Here is a 24,811-nt window from a genome sequence, read left to right on the forward strand (position 1 = left end):
CATAATCTAAGTCTCAATTTTGGATACAAATGCCTTGGGCCCACTTCAGTAACGATTTCAGTTTATTGTGCTTCACTTTTGCAAATATATACAAACACAAAGAAATTGCCATTAGGACAACTTATGGGGACCAAGACCCTCAGGGGTTCGGGGGACCCTCAGCACAAGCAGAGAAAAAAGGCATTAGCAAGGGCTATGCGGGCACACACAACATTTAAACATGTTAGGATTCATCTGTTAAAAGATAATTTTGTCAAGGGAAACAAATCCTTGATCCTTGATCGACATAGATAATCTTTGTGTAGGGTGTCAATTTAAATGAGATGAGAAGTCTAATCCTGACATCATATATACAAAATCTATTTTCTTGTACTTGGAATATGTCGAAGGTCACTAGGGTCATGTTAAAAAAATTGTAGAAATATCATTTGGGAAATTGTGATGCAGATGATACCAAAGCACCAACTCTCGAAGCAGTGTGCTATGTGTTCCCACCATGGTAAGACTCACCTAACTGGTTCTCATCTTGTGAACATTCACAGCACACGCTGCTGTCATGTGTTAGTTTGACATAGACAAAAGGGTGGAGGTCGCTCAAACACCCCAGAGACAAACTGGAGGAGACAAGGACAATGAAAAGGAATGACACAGCTTGGCATGGGCCACACCTTACAACGTGGCATTCCAAGAGGGAACGCATGGCTTTATTTGCTGTTATCTGAATCTGTCAAACAAGCTGAATGGATCATACTGTCAACTGTTGATCCTTGATATGAGCCGTCCTGAGCCGAATCTTCTTCTACTATTCTTGAACATGAAGGCCAGTGCTTGCTCAGAAAGTAGAGCCCTAAGAAAGCAAATGCACTAACTTAAGAAAAAAAGCAGAAAATAAAAATAAATGTCTACAAATGCAAGATATTATGTAGGCCTACTATTACTTTTTCTGCATGCATGGCAAATAATCTTTGGCCTATCCTCAAATGTCAAAAATGTTGATAACCAGTAATGCATCTTTACTGGGAATCAACATAAATCCATCCCACCCATATAGTCAAGGATGAAATGATACTTCCCTTAAAAACACAGTGCAAGATACTCACAATAATTTGAATTGAATCAATAGTGTACACGTCAATTTCATTTTTAAATATTGATTTTTTTAATTGGCCAACGGGTAAGCAAACATTGTGTTATTTGAAAAGCGTTCACTCACTCAGAGCCGGATTAGGATCCTGTACAGAAAGAAGACAAACGTCCAAACTCAATATTATCTCCAAGTGTCAAGGGAAGTCAACATTCATATAAATCCATGAGATTACATTCAATGACCTTTAATTTTTTTGGAAAAATTGAAGTTGTCCTATGCATGGTCAGTTGGCTCAGATTCAGGTTCCATTTTCATCAATAAATGTAAACAGTTGGAAGTAACATGATCCAGTGATTTTCACACACGCATGTAAATCTGTTATTCGAATGAATATGCATAGTAGTCACAGATGACTTAATTAAGTGCATGAACAGTTTCATTGACAGAGTAGCCTGTAATAGCCACAGTATGGTTTAAAAACACTAATTCTGCTCACAGACGACCTTCTGGACGCTGACAACCAACTTTAAATGCAATATAATCAAGACACTGCCATTAATACAGTAAATTAAAGATCACATTATGTTACACAATTGTTTCCATAATTACAATGTACAATTATCCGAAACAACTTGTTGTAATGCCTTCATTCATTCCCTTTAATTGATGTTTTTTTGCCTTGATGTCATTAGATCTATCAACCATACTGTGGAATTATATATACAGAGCCAATATCCAGAGTTCCTTGTTTGTCAACCCCTCTCCAGTTAGGAAGTCACATCCCAGGCTTCAAAGCAAACCTGAGACCCAGCATTTATTTTTGAACCGCTCTCCTTTTATTCAGTCAATACATGTCCTGTAGATGCTGCGTTCGCTCTTCCCGCACCAAGCACAGGCGTCTTTTGAGCACCTAACCATACAGTCTCTGTGTAACCACCTCCCTGTACATGATAGAGATGTACACAAAGAGAAGTAGGATCACAAAGAAGTCGTCCATGAATCCCAGCAGACCGAAAAGCGCCTCGGGGATGATGTCGAGCGGCGATGCCAGGTAGGTGAGCGCTCCCACTAGGCAGAGAATAATTCGAATCCTAAACATCCAGAAGAGGCCACCCATAGAGAACATCTCCCTAAATGCGTGGCGGAGCAGGGTGGGCACATCGCGCAGCCTGTCCATGTACTGAGAAGAAAAGAGGAGAGAAAATATTGAAAGGAGTTCTAAATATGGTGAAACACATGGTGTGCAGGGAATTTATAAGAAATGTGTTTTTTAATATTGAGAAGAATAGTGACTGCTTTTGAAATATTAATACAATTCAAAACACCACTAGCATCTTGAACTTTACTATTTCAAGAACTGTTGGCTATCAAGCATTACTTTACTTTGCATTTAGCTGACGCCTTTGGTTCAAAGCGACTTACGTAAGTCGCATGCTTAGCTAACCAGTAACTACTGCAGCCTAAATATGTATCTGGCTGTATACTCACAGATCTTGGCTGGCCTGAGAACCTGCGATTGTAATCATTAAGGTCTCTTAATATCAGCTGAGGTTCTGCCTCGCCATCCTGGACCCTCTGAGGAGCGGCGTTCTCATGAAATAGTGGGAAAAGCAGCGTTACCTAGGAAAGAGGAAATGTTTAACATACAAATATTGATGCCAAAAAAGGAAATGTGTGGTGCACACCTACATTGATAAAACGATTTAAACAATTAGAAACTATTTGAACAATTAGAAAGAATAACTCGTAATTGTGAAAATAACCAACAGAAAACAATTGTACTGAAAATGTAAAGTATTTCAGATTAAGCGACAAACACGAGTCTAGAATATGATCATTTGGCATGTATCATAATGGGCGCAAGCGATCCTTACAGCTACCTGTATGTCTGGTAGTTAAAACATGGGCATATCAAAAGCTGAGGTTAAAAGTTATACGTCCAGAATGTATTACAAGTCTCACCATTTGTCTGCAGATGGGACAGTGAATGGCACCCAGCCATGTGCCATACCTCCAGTAGGCTATAATGCAGGAGCCTGTAAAAGGGAAAAGATAACACTTTGACAACATGATCACACTGCATACATACTAATAAAATAGGTCACATCTATTTTAAAGCATATATTTCTCAATTATGCTTTCATCGTTTTAAAATGTCTACTTCTGAGCTAAGAAAATATAATCCAGTAGTGACAATTACTGATTTGCATCACTTGTTCTTCTTTGTTTCATAATGTAACATCTTGGTTTTGCTGAGTTCATATTACTATTATCAGTACTAAAGTCTTACCACAGAAAAGGTGTCCGCAGTTGGTTTCTACAGGCAGTACAGCCTGCTGTAAACACACAGGACAAGACATGTCTGTGTAATACTGTTGCCTCGCCTCCGACTGTGAATTTTCATCCTGACAGAAAAAGCAAACACATATGAAAGTTTAAAATGTGAGAAATGGTAGAACAGACAATTTTAAAATGAATCTACTTTTGAAAAACAGACATTTTTAACTGAGATAAAAGCAGCTTACAATCCTGCAAAACCATGCAGTTTATGATACACAGTCTGTTTATGACCCTATTTCCTACCTGCAAAATATATTAATTGTGTTCAAATCTCTTTGAAACATGTACGATTAATGGTAAATAAAAAGTGCATTTCATGTCTTGTCGTTGTTTCTAGACTTTCTTTGTCAACTGTATTTTGGCAGAAAGGCTAGACCTGTATTTTCTAACGTACCTGCTCTGTTTGGAGCTGCTGTCTCACTGCTCGCACATGCTCTTGATTCTCAGGATGAATGTTCTGCTCCTCTTGTCTGCAAGAAGGCCAAAGGTTAGAAATGTGGCTTTGTATGAGTCCCCAGCTGAAGGTCATGAGTGTAAAAGCACACAAAGCAAGGCAAACAAACAAGGACATTTATTTTAGAGAATGTATTTGGAAGGCTAATACAAAACACCACATGTATATCCTACTTTACATAAACATCATGGTCAATTTGTATATTAATTTACCTGCAGAGCAGAGTGAGGAGGCCTGCAAGGAAGGTGATAGTGAGTACCACAACAAATAAGACCTGGTTACTGATACCCTCAATGAAGGTGTCCTCATCATGGACCAGGTAGTCCAAGTCCCCACATTCATTGTCCTCCATCACCCACACTCATAGCCTACAACTCTAAACCAAAATGGATAAAAAAAGTGGTTAGCATTTCCTTAGACAGTGTGTCTGACTATATCTATATAACATGATCAAATAGAATACTAACTTAGCTATAACTGCATAAAATAACACAATGTAGTAACATGTTATTACTGTCATGTTCCCTCTATGACAGCTAAGTAGGAGAGTTTTCCATTTCTAAAACGTTTAAACTCATTCAGCAGATCTACGGTATGAAAAACAGCTGCATTATTAGTATTTGCAACATTAGAAGTATAACGTACTTTCAACACAAGTTAACTAGCTACAAAAGGAGTGGGTCTTGCAGGCTGCTTAACGTTAGCTCATCTTACAAACTAGCTATCATACATTTCAACATATTACCTTATATATATAATTTCCAGTACCACTCAAATCCAAGATCACACACTATAAGGAAGTCGTTGCTGTTTATCTTGCTTACATTATCAACTAGCACTGTCTGCCATAAACTCAAAATGCCACACAGCTAGCTTAGTTTAGTGTTAGCTCGCAGAGTAGCCTTGACTCGCTAATAATACGCTGTAAGTATATTTATGAATACTGCTGACGTTGATGGCAAAGGGGTTTCGTTTCGCTAATGTTAGCACATCCGCTAAAGGAAAGTAGCTAACTTAACGGTAGCGTTATTACATACTGATAATAGACCAATGGCCGAGTCTTCTAAATCCGAGTTTAACCTGGCCATAATAGCTCGTAGCTAAATCATAAACATAGCTATCCTTTTACCTGGTTACCCAAGAGTCAACGTGTGGCACAAGAGCACAATCTAGTACAGTAAACGTAGCCTAACAACTACATTACAATGCGTTGCAATCATGGTTGCAATGCAACAGGGCGACGATGACATACCAACAAGAAATCCAGCTTTTTCTTAAGGCTAGACTTGCCCAGTCCATTCAAGGTCCTAAATCTTGAAACAATCTCTTTCAATAGGGGACAGATTTAATCAGTTTTGCATGTTGTTTCGGGTAGTTGCGTCTTCTTCTTCTTCTTCTTCTTCTTCTGTGATTACCTGCTATCAACGTTTCTAGCAACCAACGCCCTCCACGGGTCAGCAGGTGGTTAGTTACTTGTTTCTATTGGAGAAGCAATTCAAAATAATTTCTTAAAAAGATAATTCATTTTAATATTACAGTTTATATACAAAAATATTGAACTCATTTGCATACACAAGTTAAATATTTAAACCATGTTCTACATTCATCCATCTATCTTTTGTCCAATTCATTTTTGTTTCACACTCTCACCAGTAGGGGGCAGCAGTGACCAGTATAGCCAGCTCACAGCCGGTTTGACTGACCCTAAAAACAAGAAGAAGGAATAGTAAGGCATCAATAATTAATCCAAAAAAACTATAGCTATCTACAGCTAACGATTAAGGGGATTTAACGTTTTCACAACACACTGAGGCAAAATGCCTCGTTTTGCGCAGCTCGTGATTGGCCCCGCGGGAAGCGGGAAGGTAAGTTACTCAGTTACACGTGTTGAGATGCCTTGTTATGCTATTCGGCTAAAACGCTATGCTAAGGCATGAGATTGTCTAGTCATACACATACACATACATGAAGTTGAAGTCATATCGTTTATTTGTATCTGTTTATTGTTGGAATGTTGTGTTACATTTCAGAGTACCTACTGCTCCACCATGCTCCAGCATCTAGGGTCCATGAACCGCTCAGCTCAGGTGGTCAACCTGGACCCAGCAGCTGAGCACTTTGACTACCCTGTCATGGCAGGTGAATACATCATGTTTAGGTTACAAAGTCATTACATTTACTTATATAAAGTAGCCCATACAACCCACAACAGGGTTACAAAAAAACAAGTAGAGATTAAAGAGTTATGTTATTACATGCATTTAATGGGTTTAATCTATGATTTAAGAAGTTGTTTTCTAATAACAGATATATAGTTGACTTGGTTCACATACTGTACAGCAACACACTAAACAAGGATACAGTGCAATGTGATCACATCAATGCGCTCAGTAATCCTATCAATACAAAAGCATAACAAAGCAATACACTGGGTATGGTTCCAACAGGCTCATTTAATTGACTTTAGTATATACCGTATATAGTACATACATATTGTGAATAACTTAATACTCATATCATTTAATACTTTTTGTCACATTTTGCATACTTACGGTTAGTGTTATTGTGTACGGCACCCTCATTGTTTCTGTGTCTGCAGACATCCGAGAGCTCATCCAGGTGGATGACGTGATGGAGGACCCCTCTCTCAGATTTGGCCCCAATGGAGGCCTGGTATTCTGCATGGAGTACTTCGCCAACAACTTTGACTGGCTGGGCGAAAGCCTGGGTCACGTAGAGGATGACTATATACTGTTCGACTGCCCAGGTAAACACCTTGGCACGGAAAGCACTATATTCTCCTAGTTATGAAGCCATGTGTTTACAGCTTGAGCACAGTTTCTTCTTTTTTTTTTTTGCAGGTCAGATTGAACTGTACACACACCTCCCTGTAATGAAGCAGTTGGTGGAGCAGCTCCAGCAGTGGGAGTTCCGGGTGTGCGGGGTCTTCCTGGTGGACTCCCAGTTCATGGTGGAGACTTTTAAGGTGACAGATGACCTTGCCAGTTCTGAACTAAAGTACACTTGATGTAATTATGACAACAACCATGAGGTCTCACATCTTCCCTCTTCTCTAACTGCAGTTCATCTCAGGAGTCATGGCTGCCCTGAGTGCCATGGTGGTGTTAGAGATCCCTCAAATAAACATCATGACAAAAATGGACCTGCTCAGTCCCAAGGCCAAGAAGGAGATTGAAAAGTAAGTCTCACACCGGGTGCAGTACAAAAGTCTGGTGTTTTCATCAATTCAACGTTTTCATCTGGAAGCACCTGTAGTTATGTATCCCTTTCTTTTTCACTAGGTACCTGGACCCAGACATGTACTCAATGATGGAAGATACCTCAGATAACATCAGGAGCAAAAAGTTCAAAAAATTGACCAACGCCATTTGTGGTCTGGTAAGTGACACCCTTAACGTTTGGATAAAAAGGAGTTGTGTGAAGTACTTTAGCATAGTTGGTGTATGACCTATAGTGGTCAGCATGACTAAACCTTAATACAGAAGTCATACATTAACACAAATTAACCAATTGCTCAAGCGATAGAGCAGCAGCTACCATGTTTTTTTTTAGGTAAAATTACTGTTTTTGTCGTAAGCATTGATATCGGCTCCCCGTCCGATGGCAGTGAACATTTTCCAAAGATGGCATTACTTTTAATCTGATTATGACCTTTTTTTTCAGTGGCTAAAATACATGTTGCTGCTAACCCCATCCACAGAACCACATGTTGTACTTGTATGCCATTACTCCTGTCTTTTTCTAAAAACTAGGTAACACTGATTACAGTATAGTACTTCATACAACTCCACTTCAAATCGCTGAACTATACTTTTAATATGATACAACATTTGATTATAATTGTTTTTGTTGTTGACATTCTCTTTGTCTTTGTGTCCAGATTGATGATTATAGCATGGTGAGATTCATGCCTTTTGACCGCACAGATGAGGAGGGTATGAACATGGTACTGCAAAGCATTGACTTCTCAATACAGTATGGAGAGGACCTGGAGTTCAAGGAGCCCAAGGTGACGAAACAAGCAAAACAACTATATCAAACATAATTTAACAACATGATTTAAACTACAATACTTCATATTTTAATATACTAAATGATTCCCTTTGTTGTTTTCCCATTCTTTCCTTTTACCTACAGGAGGTTGATGAAGAGTCGGCTGACCTAAATTATGATGAGATTTTTCAAGGCAAAGGGGACAGCTGAGGATACAAAACCAAGAATCATGGGGAAAAAGAGACTAGAGTTGAACACAACATTTGAGGCTGAAGACGAACCAGGAATCACAATATCAATTCCTGAGGATAATGACTGCAAGCAAAATAAGAAAAAGGATATGGGCAGAAAAACTGACTCACAAGATCAATACCTTGCTTCATATTATGTTCCGAAGTTTTTTTTGTGCTGTATTGTCATTATTTCAAGACAACGTTTTATTTTAAAGAGTTTTTGTTAAATACATTTATAAATGCTATATTTTTTAAATAAAATATTACACAAAATATACCATTTGGCTTCCTGTGTAATGAACCTGGTGTGCTAGCGCCCACGTGTGGACGGTACGCTACATTACACGTGTCCACTTCCTGTAAAGCTGAAGGGTGGGACAGGCGGAAGCTGGGTCCTGCAGTGCTAGTATTTTTTATTTCGCTGAGCAGTTGGACTGATATTTATCACTCAGCATGCCGGTGAGTAAATCCTACACGATAACTAACGAGCAAAAGCGTATTTTGTAGGCTAAGAGCAAAACGAATGCATATAAACTCCACTGGATGACAAGGGCCTCCGAGTAAACGATAGCTATGGTGACGAGTCTCGTTAGCATATTTGTCTAGCTAAGCTAACATTTGCAATCTGTTATTGATGTTCTTCAAGTCAGAATTATTGCATTTCACGGGTTTAACCTAACTTACTTTGTTATTATTTATGTATCTATTAAATACATCGTTAGTTGTCGTGATAGTATAGCCGTGAGCGGATGGGTCTGAAGCAGAGATGTCACTGATGCTCTCTGATAAAAATATACCTGGAAAATAAATATTAGTGACAGCACCTTTCTCTTATTTTCAGGCGTATCACTCGAGCCTGATGGTCCCTGACACCAGGATGGTGGGGAATATGGCTTTGCTTCCCATCAAAACCCAGTTCAAGGGTCCAGCTAGAGGAGACGGTAAGTGTTTACGGTCGTTGTAATTATTATAAAGTGGATCCAGTCCCCCATGATTACATAAACAAACATGTATCGTTTCTAATGGCTATTTTAATACGTGTTTGTCACCTTATGACACCTTCCTCACTTCCTGATAAATGCATTACCCTAAATTCCATATATGGCCCGAAGAGTGTATCCTTAAGTTGCACTTCTTCATGTCTTCATGTCTTTTAGCTTTTCATTGTCTGTGGAGCTTGATGACCCTCAACGATTTTGCAGATATTTTAGTATTGTATAGATCAGTTGAAGAGGTAATAGTCGACAGAACATAATATTGTATGGTAGTCGTCGTGTGGCGATGGTTTACTTGATTTTTAAAAACAATTATTGCATTAGTATGCCACTTTAAAGGTTACTGGAAATGGATTTTATATTCAAACTGCTTAGTCACTTGACATCTTTCCCATCAAGTCTGTATAAAACACATCTAAAAATCAACCTTTCAGTTATTGATACCTTGATTCCATTTTAGGCATGGAGACTGACATAGTTGATGAGGCCATCTACTACTTCAAGGCCAACGTTTTCTTTAAAAACTATGAAATCAAGGTAAGCAAGTATTTAAAGTTCATGAACATTTGTTTGCATAAAAGCTAAGGACTCTGCTGCCTTTTATATATTCTTCAAAGCAAAAGAGGAAGAAAATAAGTGTCCATTTGTGCTTGTTCCTGTCTCTCTGTCTGTCTAAAGCAGCTCTGCAATTAGTTCTTCCACATGCCCCAGCTTGCATGCGTTCCCCTCAGCAATGCATATTTGCTCTGGGTTCAAACTACATGACCCTTTGCTGTGCAGACCTGACTGGAACTGTTATGGAATTTCTTTACAATAACATTAACGCTTAAGACAAAATACTTTTTTCAGTCTAATTCAAAGTATTTCAGCAGGTAATGTGATTTTAATATATCTAATAATATAATATGTATATATGACCCAAATATGTATATATGTTCATTTTAATTCATTTCTTATTTTAAAGGTTACTTACCTGTATATCATGTTATTTGTATCTTTGATTTTATCTTTAATGTTATTAATCTATAATCTGTATGAATCTGTGCTGTCCTGTTTTTCCTTCTTACCCGGTTGCTGTTAAACTACTGAATTTCCCCACAGGGATTAATAAAGGTCCATCTTATTTTATCTTATTTTCAGAATGAGGCGGACAGGACGCTGATCTATGTCACACTGTACATTTCTGAATGCCTAAAGAGGCTACAGAAGGTAAGTTGTTCATGTTTACACAGGAAGATGTCTGCAATCCAACTGATTTGAATAAAAAAGTGGTATGAGTAGCATCAATTAAAAGACTTGTGGTAAATCAGAGTGGCTTGAATGCCTATTTCAATAGTGTTACTAACACAGGTGATCTAACCCTTTGTGTTTGCTCTTTACAGTGCAGCTCCAGGAGCCAGGGAGAGAAGGAGATGTACACTCTGGGCATCACTAACTTCCCCATTCCTGGAGAACCTGGCTTCCCTCTCAATGCTATGTATGTCAAGCCTGCAAACAAGCAAGAGGACGGTAAGATCAAACACCATCAACTAATGCTGTTTCACTTTCCTTGTACCCATTGCATATGTCCTTTAATTCCATCAGCTTAAAGGAAGTTAGAAATGCTGTTTCATTTCCTTTGTGGTAACCCTCAACCCCAATCTTAAACATTGCGCCTGGAAATGTAATCATCCAATATTTGTAGTGGCAGGGACTTTACATCTATGCTAAGGCTGCACAATATATCGTTTCAGCTTTCTTGTCAAGTTAGGCAAAATACCCATGGTTAGTATTTTCTATAGCTCACCTACAAGAAGAGTTAATTAGTTGCGTGCAGACTGCATGTCGGTACATACACAGCAAACCACAAGTTATCAAACAAGCGAAGAAGGCAAAAGAAAATGGTTGCAAAAATAAACACAGTAGTCATTTGAAACCACTCCTTCCTAATTCTGATGTAGCCGTAAAAGATCAAATGTTCACTAGCAAAAGTGTTTGTTAAAATGTAAAGGAGGGTGTTAGTGGCTGTGGTGACAACCTCTGCAACCTTTTCCAGAGACCATGAGAGCGTACCTTCAGCAGCTCCGCCAGGAGACCGGCTTGAGGCTATGTGATCGCGTGTTTGACCCCCAGACAGACAAACCCAGCAAGGTGAGGCCAACATCTCAAATCAAAATAATCTGTTTCTTTGTGACCATGAGATCACAGGGTGCCTTGTTTGCTTAAAACAAATGTGCCTTCAGACATTTTCTTAACAAGTTTGTTTTTTTCCAGTGGTGGGTGTGCTTTGTCAAAAGGCAGTTCATGAACAAAAGTCTGTCCGCCCCGGGACAGTGAAACGACTCAGGACTCAGGTTTCGATTCTGCACCTGCAAGACGGATCGATTTTTTTTTTTGGTGGGTTGTGATACTGCATTGATAAAATGATTTTATACTCTTTAACATTAGGCGGATGTTGACCATATTGAGCTGGTGCTTAATTCAATAAAGCAATCATGGAGATTAGAATATAATTGTGCTTTTTTGTTCTTATTGCACTTCACTCAGATCAAGGAAAGTATTCAAGGAGTTGAAATTATTTACAGTGAGTAGCGCTGTATGAGGCTTATCACTATTTATTCAAATTAGACCGGTAGATTATTTTGGTTTAGGCCTTCACCACAGCAGACGGAAAGGTTTAACAAAAACAATGGCTCAATTATTGAAACTGTCCCATTTTGTTATTTACACCATGTCAATGTCTTCTGTATAAATTGCCTTAAGTGCTGCTGTACAACATCACTGTCTCACAGACGAGGACAAACAGTTTACATCCAAAGTAAAACAATGCATCACGTTCATTAAAAATATATTTATTGGTGTATTCTCTTTGGTTTGTCCACAATGTTATTTTCTGGATTCCAAACAAGCTTTCAGATGCAGTCCTTATTGACGATAAGTTTCCTTCGCTGGCAGTCAAAGTTAAGGCAGCGCCGGGTGATATGTTTGCCCCCCAGGGAGAGAAGGAACACTTTCTTTGCAGAACTCTTCCAGGAAATAAGAGCCAGTGTCCGTATTTCCATCTCTTTAACGACTGCAAAGTTGCATAATTGATGAAATCACTGTAGACTGGATGGCTCAGTGGGGCAGGGTGAAAGAGAACAAAAAACCTCCCTAACAGAACATATGCATCCTAAAACAGTCCCTCTAAATAAATAGGTAAATATCAAGTAAACTATTTTAACAAAATGGAGCATTTTAAAGGGGTTTCTTCCTCAACATCTGATGAGTATATACAAAAAGAAAGAACGAGGCTGTATAATTCATCTTCCTGTGAGAGAAATCTTGATGCTTGACCAGAAACCGTTTCAACTGATGGTGAGAAATTGAAATTTGTGCAGCGTGAATCCCAATGCCCTTCATCGAACTGCAGGACAGAAATGAATAGAGAAATATGAGAACATTAACTTTTTTTCCAGCGAGTCTGTTTTTTGTTTCCGGGACTAGTTGACAAAGTTAAGTCCTGGGATCATTTAGCCATCTTAAGTGTAACCAGTTGTCAAATCCTTTGTGCAGTTCCAATCTGAAACAAAACAAACACACTTAATACAAATAACAGCACCCTGAGGAGTAGCAACAGCAAGTAACTGTGGTTTTATTTATTTTTTAAAATAGTACTTACTGTGTTGATGGCTGTAGGAAAAGCCTTAGTCATAAGCCATGTCTTGACTCCTCCGGACACAGCGTGCTACCTTTTTCTTAAAAATTCCTTTAGGATCGTCCCTCCATTCTTTCTGCAGAATATAAGGTAGACAGATATTCTATCAACAACCTGCTCAGTGCAACCGTTCTTCCCCTTGTGAAATGTTTCTCAATACTTCTTGGCCACACAATTTACCGAAAAAGGTTGCCAACACTGTACATCTGAATAAAAAGATGTTTACTTCTTTTAAAAGTTGATTTTCCCCCTGAGAGTCACTCAGCCCACTTTTGACTAAACTCTGGTGAAATATAATAAGCATTTCAGATACCATTCTCCAAATGTAAACATATACGCGTGACAGATTTTGGATTAAGTCTCATATTGCTTGTCAGAACCACGTACTGGAACATGTATATCAAACGTTTTTTTTAAAAGGCTGCAAACTAGCTGCAGCTTGAGAGTGTTATAAGATAAAATGGACACTTACAGCTGCATCTACATTGGCAGCAGAGTCTCCATTAGGGTCTGCCAACATGGAGATAACACTGATCATGATGGTCTCTACTGTATGGATCGGCAGCCAGCGCTCCTCAGGCTTCTCGTAGCCATACTTGTCCTCGCCAGGTTCATGAAGGATGGAGATGCAGACGTCGCCATTTTTTGCCACTGGCAGAAAACAATAACACACAGATTACTGACACGTTTGTACTCAAGCAGACACTAAGCGGCAGCTCAACAGAAAAAGTTGGTTATGTATTTAAAAACATATATGATTGAAGATACAAATAAACAGATCTTATAACCATTTACATTTAAACAGCAGTAGTTAGTGTACATTTAGGCTAGGGCTGTGCAATTAATCGTATTTTAATCGCGATTACGATTATGGCTTGCGACGATTATGAAAACAGCATAATTGACAAAATACGATTATTTAGCTGGGTGCGCTTTCGCCCCTCCCTAAAAGCCCACTCGGCCACGTGGGAGTGACATGTGTTGTGAGTGTTCAGCGCGAGCGAAGATGTCAGAACAAGAGCAGCAACTCGTTAAAAAGAAAGGTCAAACTATTTCCACTATTTGGAAGTACTTTGGCTTTCAGGAGTCCGACGTGGAGCAAAATAAAGTACAGTGCAGGATTTGTTACCAGGTTGTGTTTGCACCACACGCTAACACAACCAATCTCTTTAATCATCTGAAATACAACCACAAAGTGCAATACGACCGGGCAGTAATACAACAAAAAGCAGATGCCCGCTCGACTTCATCCACCACATCATCACAGTCATCGATTCAGGACGCATTGTACAGAGCAACGGCCTACGCGACGAGCTCGCAGAGACACAGAGATCTTACAGGTGCCATTACATTCCACATCGCTAAAGATATGTGCCCAGTTAGCACTGTTAGCAACCAGGGCTTTAAGCAACTTGTCAACACGTTGGACAAGCGTTACGCGATGCCGTCTCGGTATTATTTCAGCAGGTCTGCGCTGCCTGCACTATGTGACAAATGCCGTGGGGAAGTTGAGAGAGATGTGGCTTCAGCTGACTACTTTGCTACCACAACAGACCTATGGTCTAGCCCAGGGGTGCCCAACCAGTCGATCGCGAGATGTGTCTAAAAATAGAACAACAATATTCTGTTTTATCGTTAATGTCCTGTAACATAATCTTCCTGTGCCAGAATAATGCACTTGAACGCATTAAAGCTTTGTGATTGGCCGGCGTCACCCCATGTGTCGGGGCGTGGCTGAGGGTCTTCAGTACAGGTGGCAATATTGTCACCTGCCTGCGCTCATCTCTGAAACCAGACCATGTAAACAGGCTGGTGTTTCTTGCAAAAAAAAAAACATCTTTAAGAGATGACATGAGCAGCCCTACCAGCATTTGCCATGGTGGCCTAAACATTTTTATTTGGTCTTAAATTGTAGTTCAACATTTATTTCCTGTTACTTCTGGACCATGACGGTTGGCCAGCCTTCAACGTTTAACTGAGTGGAATATGTTGAATATGTTTTACCAAAATGTTGGCTATATGTTAAGGAGTTTTCAGTAGGTTGTGACAGTGCACTGCAACATGTTTGATTTCATTTATTTTGGTCTAATTTATTTTTATTTATCATATTAATAATATATGTTTAGTATGGTTTTGGAAGTGCGCTCCAACATATTTGTTTTTCTTGTTTATTGGTAAAATATTATTTGTTTTAAAGTTCAATAAATGGTCAATGAATAATCGTCAAAATAATCGTGATATCAATTATTGACCCAAATAATCGTGATTATGATTTTTGCCATAATCGCACAGCCCTAATTTAGGCTACACCAACAAATGTTCACACCACACCCACTGCACACATAAATAAATATTGATTTCAAAATTATTTCTTGGATATAAATGAAATAGAGATGATGGCCTGTTATTTTTGTTCTTACCATTTGGATGCCAGATTTCTGTGACAAACTTCAACTTGGGAGGCCTCAGAGGATAGTCCCTGGGGAAGGTTAAGGTCGCTTTGAAGAAACCTCCTTCACTAAAAATGGCAAAAAGGAGGTGTTAATATGTACACTGCTGACTATGAATGAATATACAGCTCAGCCACAAGAAAGTAACTTCATTTTTCTCACAATAATGTGTCCTGAGGTCCAATTACGACCACTTCCCATTGGTATATGTCGTCATCATCTACAAGACCGGCAGAAAATCCTTCCACTGGGTTCTTGTTGAGCTCTGAAAATAAAAATAAACACAGTTAAATGTACTTTAAAAAGGGCTTTAAATAAACAGTGCAAAAATACTTTGTTACAAGTAAAAGTCCTGCATGCAAAATCTCATATAAGTATTAACATCAAAATAAATTACCTATTGTTCATAATATCCCTGTTTATGATTATATTTATGAAATAACTGCATTTTGATTATTGATGCATTAATGTGTTCATATCTGCTGGTAAAGGAGGAGATATCATTTCTTTATATAATACTGCTGGATATCTTAACCTATCATTTTGTATCATAGTTTATGTATTAATTAATTTAAGTTATCTTATGATGTGAATATATACAGTAATTAATAAAAGTAGTAGAGTCAAAAGTACAATATTGGCTTCCAAAATGAAGTGGAGTAGAAGTATAAAGTAGCATACAAGGGAAATACTTAAGTAATATAATAATAATACATTATCACTAGGTTTAAGTCGAACGAACTATATCGACATGGACACAAAGCAATCAGTTTGTTGACCATTAAACGACCGAAATATAAGAAATACTGATGAAAACACGTGTGGCAGTGCTGAGCTGGTAGCTAATATCCCTGCGCATCTACTGGCCTGGGCTGTGCTTACTAAATGCCTGCAGTGATTATTGAGCAACAGCTAGCCTTAGTCATATCCTCTCTAACAGCTGTCTAATACGCAATTTGTACACGTGCACCTCAACTGTATTATGCCAAACGTATCAGTACGTTAAACCTAGCCGAATAAAACAAAGATCAATAAACACAGCTATTGCTATAATGTGATAACTTGATGATACAGTGAAATAGCTAAAGTAGCAAGAGTTAGCCAACTTACCTGCTAGTTGTTTACGTAGAAGCAACGAGGACTGTTCCGTCATTTTACAGCTATATATGTTTACCACCGTTATTTGTATTAATTAGGGCCAAATGACTGTCGAACTGTCACCACGGTTGAATTAAACATTGAACAAATAATGTAGCTAAAGCACACCGTCCACGTTTTGTTCTTTTTCTGTCTAACAAGACCAACAACATGAGTCCAAAGCGAAGAAAAAACGTGTGTGGTGTTTGCCCTCAGCGTAACCTCACAGGCAAGCCTTTTTGTCTAAGCTGTGTACAGTCCCCCCAAAATATCTAACAATTAAATATAGGTTAAGGTCAAACGTAGAGCTTTGATTGTGCTAAAGAGCTGTTGATTTTGGATAAAGTAATTAGTGTGTTGTATCTACATCTCGGAAGTGCTGCCTGTAAAGACAAATCCAGGGTATGGCATACCGCTTTTGACCACTTCTCTTCTTCGTGTGTTTGGCAGCAGGCAGGATGTACCCCCAATGGCCTGTTACTGACTCACACAGTTTGTAATGAATACTACACGTTCTTTATTTGCATCCCCAGTGGCAGATTATACATCCATGATATAAACAGACAGGTTTATAAAAATAAGGCACTTATATAAAATAACATAGTAATACAAAATACAAATATGATAATAAAGTAATTCCCCAACACAGGTATACATTTTATTAATTTTGAACGCCTTTGGAATAATTTGGAACACAGATTCAAATGATTCATTATTCACCAGATTCAGTGCTTAAACTCCTTCATATGTTGTGTTTGAATTGGGGCAAAACACTGACTCAAACTACATGTAGTTTGAGCCAAAATTTGTTTTATTGCTATCACTTACCTACAAAATGTGTTCCCGGCTGAAATGATGCCATCTCGCCTTCCCACTCCCTGCCATTCCTTGTAGTGTCCCCTTATCATATATACCTACTGCTTTTTCAGGTGGTCTAAGGCCACTTTCAAATTCACTTAACATCACTCCATTCATAACCTGCCATATCCACATCCTCTCAGCTTTCAAAAAACAAAAGCCCCCCCCCGTATCCACTCCATTCAGAGCCATTAAAAGCTCTACAACGGTTTCAGGCATGACCAAAGATCATCCCTCTAGCACAGTTGTTTTTCTGAAAAAATACCTGCAGCAGTATATTTCAATTTCTTTACTTCTGCTTTTCTCCGGGTGAACCCAAGGCTTGTACTTTACTGTATCCATGACATCTTGTTATATATGCCTCAAATATTACTCATTACAGGCTCATTGTCTTAGCAAATATAGCACAATATTGGTGTTTTATAACCTCATATGTGTCTCCCTTTAGCTTCTAGGTCTCCTGCATTTATTAAAACATACTGGTGGGGAAATCGAACCACTTATTACTTATTACTATTCTCTTTATGATCTTTAACATAACAGCTGCCTAATTTGTAATTCTGATGGTGAGGTTAAAAGCAAGGCGAATATGGGAGAATTTACGTTGACAATGCAGTTTGGATGGGTAGAAACCTAATGTTCTAGAAGACCAGCAGGCTACAGTTGTTTGTGTTCCGCGTGGAACCAAAAGGGAACATTGACATATTTTAACTTATTTAAAGTCCATCATTTAAATACCATAGATGAAACTTCAAGCACTAAAATAAATTATTGCCAAGGAGCTACACTGACTGCTTATATGCTGCTCTCAAGTAGATTATGCTATTAAATACTCATATCATTAGGGAAGTGACAACATACTCATATCTAATAACCAGTGTTAGAAAATAATACAGAGCTCTGGTCAGTGCAATAGCAGGTCATTTTTCGCGTTGATTAAAGCTGTCTCACGGCTGTTCAGAGGTCAAAGGGACTTTTAACTACGCTATTTATATTCTTTCAACTGGGAAAAGGAATATTTTGCTGACCTACACTGGTGAATGAAGTGTATCTGAGATCAAATATATAATAACTGTATTTTCCCTTTAAAATATCATAAAGGTCTGATAAGAAATAAATTATGTTAGACACTGGCTGTGAAAATGATTTGAAGGACTTGTGTTTACTTGAAGATAGATCTGGTCAGAACTTCTTACAGTGAAGGCCATTTATCACTAGTTTAGAGACAGACACATTTCCTCTCCTATACTTTAGGAAAGGATATATCACAAGAACGATTTAGTGTATTTATTGCCCGTTTAGAGTTGGTACTTAAGGCACTATAAAAAAAAGTCCAGGTGCACCAACACTTGCTGATTCAAGTTATATTCAACATGAAAATATGATCAAAGCTGAACTAGATTCCCCATGTTGTGCACAAAACATGGTCTGATCTCTGAAATTCACATTTATTTGAGAGTACATTTCAGAAATCTTAATAAACAAACCCTGTTCTCATCCACCTTATTGATTCTCTAAGTTTGTTCATGCCTTATAAAAGAGGTTTTGTTTGTTAAAGGTCCCATGTCATGCTTTTACGGTTATTACCCGTCCCCTTACTCTTACCCGTGTGTTATGAAGGTTAGGGTTAGGGTTCAGCCACCATGTGGTGAAAATGTCGCTGTAGTCATTAGTTACTCATACTTATTTTTGTCTGGGAACTGCCTTGTTTAGATGATATCATTATGTGTGTACTCATGACCTGTAATTACTTTGGTTAAACAGATTACATCTTTGTACATTTGCAATTGAGAGAAATTATACCTGTCCTTGATTAATTTATGATGTTTATAATGGGCTAATACTCAATTAAACTGCAAAAAGGGGACGTCAGGAGAAAGTCATCGTTACAACGCTAAAGCAATTAACGGAAAGGTTGTTACTATTATTGAACTGAGAGCCAGTGGGATTTCTCACTCTCTTGGGAATATCCAAGTTGTAAAAAAGGGTCATAACAATTTGTGGCCTGGAACCAACAGTGTTTTTCTCCCTCAGCCCAATAGGGGATTTTGTTCTTAGAACACTTGTTTTTTAGTGAACAAGGTAAAGTCATTAATAGATTCAAATCTCAAAGGAGAATGTGTCTCCATTCAAATGCTGAAACAACTGTTGGCAAGGAATTTGCAGCACACATTTCGAGCACCAGCTAAAGGAAAACTATTGATTTTTGTGACCTTTTATACCTTTCCTCTGGCAGTGTTTGTTAAGTACATCTACAAGTGCTGCAGTCTGTATGCTCAAGAGTCCCAATTATTGTCCTGACAATAAAAACAAAATAAAAGTTTGTTCAGTATAACAAAGCTTTACTCAGCTGAGAAAGGTGATGAATGTAGAGAAATGTATTGACTAGTATTCATGATATTCTGTCGTCAGAATGTATTAACCCATTGGCCTCTGTTTAGAAATACTTTTTTGCCTTTTGAGTAGCAAGCTTATGAAACAAAATGTCCATCCTGTTTAGAGGTTGTTTGGTTGTAAATACTTTGACCCTCCTGTTGTGTTCGTTTCCCCTCCCTTACTTTGGTGTTCGCGGTCAAATTTGACCGGTCCTGTTTTAACTGCTATTCCATTAACACAAAAACCATTCATCATCACCAAATTTCATTTAACACCCTTTCGAACTGTACATATTGTATCAGACTACTGGTATACATGAACAACGGCAGTAAATATACATAGAACAGACACTGAACATGTATTGCCTGTGCCAGGTGTGATCCATGTGGGGGGATGGGCACATAAGAGCGGGACATGTATCAAATTGGTCTGTGTGTGTGTGTGTGTGTGTGTGTGTGTGTGTGTGTGTGTGTGTGTGTGTGTGTGTGTGTGTGTGTGTGTGTGTGTGTGTGTGTGTGTGGCCTAGCATTACTATACTTGTGGGGACCTAAATCTGTTTACACAGTCACGTGTGGGGACTCGCCTCCCTTATGGGGACAAATTGGAGGTCCCCATGAGGGGAATCATTCATTTTAGAGTGAAGACTTGGTTATGTTTAGGATTAGGGTTAGGGTAAGGGTAAGGGTTAGGCATGTGTTGGTTATGGTTAAGGTTAGGATAAGTCTCCAGGAAATGCATGTAAGTCAATGTAATGTCCCCTGAAGTGATGTATACATGGTATGTGTGGTGTGTGTGTGTGTGTGTGTGTGTGTGTTTGTGTGTGTGTGTGTGTGTGTGTGTGTGTGTGTGTGTGTGTGTGTGTGTGTGTGTGTGTGTGTCAGGTGTGATTCACATGGGGGGATGGGCACATAAGGGGGGGAACACATCTAGTTTGTGTGTGTGTGTTATCTGATCCGGATGGTTACTAATTCCATTTCTTTATGGCGGTCATTTTTGACTGGGAACACCATGGATGTTACAAAGTTGACTAAATCATCCAAAATTCAATGACAGTGGTGGTCAGCAATTGTATATGTTCAAATGTCTAATGTGAAGGATATCATAAAGCCTTAATGCAATCGAATGTAAAATAAAAAAGTTATGATTGATGAAAGTAGTAAATCGGTCAGATTTGACCTGAACACAACAGGTGGGTTATATGAACTTCAGTTCATCCTTTGCTTTTCTTTTCTTTGCTAAGGTTGTATCACATTGCATCACTCCGGGGCTCTCTTGGCTGAATAAGGTAGAAATGTTTCAGCACCATGGAGAGAGATAGAGATGGAAATTGAGGCTTTAACTTATCACTAAATAATATACGGTATAATCAATACAATGCGCTTATGAATCTTTACGTTGCTCTATAACTGACAGGTGTAGAAATGTACAACAGTGTCAAAGCATCATAGAAGGATCATAGAAGGATCTTTTGAGAAATTGTCAGTATTTTCACATTTCTTTCAACACTGTATTCACACACAAGACCTTCTTTCTTAAAAGACAAACTATAATAAAAGCTATTTATGGACTATAACAAATACATATTATATAACAACCTCACATCCATCAGTCAACATGAGCCACTTACTGGCACAAGTAAACACCATTATCTTCATACAATACTAATAATACACCATCTCCAACAACATCCAATTGGCTTATTTGTTCATTTTTGTTTGTTGAGTGTTTATTTAAGGAGTTTAATTTCCTTAGTATGGGAAATGAGAAATATTATACATGTGAAAATCATTACTGGTTTATTATAGGCGATTGCATGCAGCGCACTTGAACACTCAACTACCAGCAAGGAAAACAACCATCTCTGGGAATAGGCAGAGGAAATGGATAAATAAATACTGTCCAATCACCCAAAACTATTTTAGTTACCCCTTTATCAGTTATCATTAACTTCAGAAGGAAGGAAATGTTCATATAAATCAATGTTGGACATTTGTTGTGAATTGCAAGCAGCCACGTGTTTGAGTTATACATAGATTCATCAGAAAAACAAGAGAAGGAGGTAGAAAGAAAAATGTTGTCCTTTTTCAAAACGTCTACATGCTGCCTTTCAATAGATGGCAGTGTGACCCACATTTTCAAAGGGAAGCGTTGTGTCTTCAAAAGCGTATGAGTGTAAGTTTACAACCTGCAACTCCTGTGATTTCAATTGTTTGACAGCTTACCTATTTATCTATTTTTTTTCTATCAGGAGAAGGCTGCTGAGTGTGCAGTTTTCTGATCAATCTTGCAAGAAAAACACACAAGAGAGCATCCTGTACTGTATACTGCAGCCTACAGTGATTCCTGTAAAGTAAATGTGTGATAAGATCATCTCTTCCTCTGTCCGACATCCTTTCTGATCATCTGGGGACATGCATCAGCTATCATGCCGTTGGAAAGGCTTTTCCCCACTCCTCAGGACACAGACTCTCCTGTTTCTCTGAAATGTTAGACTATACAGAAGGAATCACCAGAGCTATTGTCCTTCCATAGAAAATACTTAAAATACTTGAATTAAACTCTAATGGGAAAGACACACGTTTATATAATACAGTAATACATGACAAGAATTGGTAGGTAACAAGTACATGAGACAAAGACAATGAAAAGTTACTTATTTTATGAGGAAATTATTTAATTCTAATTGTATTTATGCTGAAATTCACAAAATAATGAAAAGAAAAAAAAAAAAACATATTTAAAAAAAACAATTGGTAAAATCACAAATGTTACTTTTTAATTTCAACTTCTCTGTGTAACTCACATCAGTGTGTGTTTTATTTTCCCATTGATACGCCCTGCTTTAAATAATGGAGTATTCAATCCCCCAGGGACAGCTCAACACCCTGCATGGCTGATTACATCCTGCTTTGATTTAAACACGCTCATCCCTCACAAACATCACTGGAGTCCCCTGGTTCGACCCGGAAATTAGTGGGCCAGTCAAAAATGATTAATAAATGACTGGTAAATAAATCTGATTCTGTCACAGTACACCAGAAACATCACACTCGGGGTTCCAATATCACCCTGCCTGTTCATAGTAGGGCACAATTATATATATGTGTGCAATATAGTAATAGGGATATGTATTTCCCTTTGTAAGGGGAATTACATATCCATAGTAAAGGACTTATTTGACTTGAAACTGCTAATTTTCAACGTTCGGTCTCTCAAACTTCAATGTAGCAAATTCAAGTGGTGGAAAGAAAGTCATAATTAATTACAATGCTCACAATATCGGAATAAATATCGGGCCGTTGGCTATATTTCTTAGGTTCTAATATAGCCAGCGGATATGTGGGCCAATACCATCTGTTACATGCACCACTGATTGTTTACATTCCAATTAGTAACTTGAGACACAAGAATGGAGTTGGAGTTAAGAAACAATTTGAAACTTGATCGTTTCACAAGCTGCCAGTTTAGAAGCTGCCAGTTTACAAAGCTAAATCACCAAGAGACAACAGCCAAAGACTTCCAAGTTGCATTTCGGACAATTCCTTCTGCCTCTTTTGGATCACCAAAGCCAGCTTGAAAATGAATCATCAAAACAACTCAGACTTCTAACAGAAAACCAGAAGGTTTGAGGTACCAAAATCTTATCCTGTCACCTACAGATTCTACGGATTCTATGCGTTCATAATATACAGAATCTGTTTAAAGAGACTACTCTCACAGCACTGTATAGCCAAAACCTGAGATAGGGGGTCACAAGCAGACTTAATTCTAAGTGGTATTAAGCCGAAACCCAATTGAGTCCAGCTTGTAATGAAAAGAGACTGCACTCTATGCAAAACTGAACTTTGATGAGTTTTATTAATGGGGCGAAGCCTGCGATCTAGTTCAGGCAGTCAACTCGAGCACTTATGCTGCATTCATACATAACACCCCTTGCCACTCTACAACCAACCAAACAGAGTTCTCCTAATACACCGCTCTATTTAACCTGCCAGATCTCTCTCTATGCATTGCTTGCTGCTGCTTTGCTGCAGCTACTCTACGTTGCTGCTGCTTGCCTGCCCCACCACCACCCCAGCTTCCACCCCAGCTTCCACCTGTAGGCTCAGGGGGTTAGTTATTTAATCATCACTCATTGTGCTATGTATATCGGTAGAGTGATGAGATCCGAGCCTAGACGCCAAACTCAACTATATGCTGCTTCTAATAAACATGTTAAAGAAACACGTGAGTTGTCTGACTGAACTTCCTGTTGACACTTCAGTGCAGGACCTTTCATACCGCCTCTGTAAGTACATGCTGTGGAAAACCAGGACAGTACTACTTTGTGTAAAAACCAATTGCCCCATCACTGAGCATTGTCTATTAAAGTCATCAGCACAGGACCCCCTCCGGCTCCGACCAGGAATTGCTGTCCTGTTTGTTCTCACAGTTGGTGGCTTCATGTGATCAATGTTCATCAATGTTCCTATTTATTCAACAAGCCGTGTCACAGGCGAAAACAGAATTGATTAACAAGATTAAAGGATGAAAACATGATCGGCCCAGATAACACGACATCCAGCAGAGATCACTCATGCGCGCTAACAGGTTGAAAGAGACACAGGGTGAATCATTAGTTCCTATTATACTCTACTTCTGGGCAAAAAGTACGATTCAATTGTATTATCTCTAGTTTTAAAGGAAAAAGCTCTTGATCTATGGTTTGAATGGGAGACTTTTCTTTTGTGATTCCTTCCAGTTTTTAATATCTTAAATCTAAATGTAGAGGGTGATATAAGATATTCCTAAACTTTCAGCTTTCAGCCAATTAGTTTCAGGGGTTAATTATTGTTTTGAAGCAATTCAATGTATTTATGTTTTACAATTTTCTCGTATGTCCTAAATAGTTAACCTATTTGCTCCAAAAGAGGCTCAATGGCCATTCCTGAAATGCATTTATGATTGATGTTTTGGAGTGCACACAATGAAAACTCAAGTACACTGACACAGAGAAACAAGGTTACTGATAATCTGTGTCTTAGAAGCTGACTTTTGATGTATTGCTCCACAACGTGGCTGCAGTGAACTCAGGTGGTGCAATCAGAACAATGCTTGGTGTAATTGAGTTTTGACTCTTGCAACAATATATCTGGATTCAATGTATTGTAAAGATTTTTCCGACTAAAACCCACATTCTTTTTAGATTGAT

General features: G+C 38.5%; 4 protein-coding genes across 5 annotated transcripts; 2 read left to right on the forward strand and 2 right to left on the reverse strand.

Moving 5' to 3' along the window:
* Positions 1-1,135: 1,135 nt before the first annotated feature.
* On the reverse strand, positions 1,136-5,320 carry rnf170 (ring finger protein 170). Of its 2 annotated transcripts, none has more exons than XM_034198106.1 (7): positions 5,134-5,320; positions 4,094-4,257; positions 3,822-3,897; positions 3,378-3,492; positions 3,050-3,123; positions 2,576-2,707; positions 1,136-2,267 (listed from the first exon to the last, which is right to left on the reverse strand). In XM_034198106.1, the coding sequence occupies exons 2-7, from the start codon at positions 4,231-4,233 to the stop codon at positions 1,998-2,000; spliced, it is 807 nt and encodes a 268-aa protein (XP_034053997.1). In that variant the 5' UTR covers positions 4,234-4,257; positions 5,134-5,320; the 3' UTR covers positions 1,136-1,997. The 2 variants fall into 2 exon arrangements, with proteins under 2 accessions (XP_034053997.1, XP_034053998.1); XM_034198107.1 differs by lacking the exon at positions 5,134-5,320 and adding an exon at positions 4,627-5,104.
* Positions 5,321-5,519: 199 nt separating this feature from the next.
* gpn3 (GPN-loop GTPase 3) lies at positions 5,520-8,403 on the forward strand. The gene is made up of 8 exons (XM_034198105.1): positions 5,520-5,746; positions 5,912-6,020; positions 6,481-6,648; positions 6,743-6,867; positions 6,965-7,080; positions 7,184-7,280; positions 7,783-7,911; positions 8,040-8,403. The coding sequence occupies exons 1-8, from the start codon at positions 5,699-5,701 to the stop codon at positions 8,103-8,105; spliced, it is 858 nt and encodes a 285-aa protein (XP_034053996.1). The 5' UTR covers positions 5,520-5,698; the 3' UTR covers positions 8,106-8,403.
* A 9-nt stretch (positions 8,404-8,412) lies between these two features.
* Positions 8,413-11,615, forward strand: arpc3 (actin related protein 2/3 complex, subunit 3). Its single transcript, XM_034198108.1, has 7 exons — positions 8,413-8,587; positions 8,970-9,069; positions 9,584-9,660; positions 10,264-10,332; positions 10,506-10,632; positions 11,159-11,253; positions 11,377-11,615. The coding sequence occupies exons 1-7, from the start codon at positions 8,582-8,584 to the stop codon at positions 11,437-11,439; spliced, it is 537 nt and encodes a 178-aa protein (XP_034053999.1). The 5' UTR covers positions 8,413-8,581; the 3' UTR covers positions 11,440-11,615.
* A 318-nt stretch (positions 11,616-11,933) lies between these two features.
* ube2g1b (ubiquitin-conjugating enzyme E2G 1b (UBC7 homolog, yeast)) lies at positions 11,934-16,788 on the reverse strand. The gene is made up of 6 exons (XM_034198110.1): positions 16,360-16,788; positions 15,412-15,514; positions 15,220-15,317; positions 13,272-13,450; positions 12,764-12,875; positions 11,934-12,664 (listed from the first exon to the last, which is right to left on the reverse strand). Exons 1-5 carry the CDS (start codon positions 16,400-16,402, stop codon positions 12,789-12,791), a joined length of 510 nt encoding a protein of 169 aa, XP_034054001.1. The 5' UTR covers positions 16,403-16,788; the 3' UTR covers positions 11,934-12,664; positions 12,764-12,788.
* Positions 16,789-24,811: the final 8,023 nt, after the last annotated feature.

Source organism: Gymnodraco acuticeps, unplaced genomic scaffold (genome assembly GCF_902827175.1).
Source record: "Gymnodraco acuticeps unplaced genomic scaffold, fGymAcu1.1, whole genome shotgun sequence".
Lineage (NCBI taxonomy): Eukaryota > Metazoa > Chordata > Actinopteri > Perciformes > Bathydraconidae > Gymnodraco > Gymnodraco acuticeps.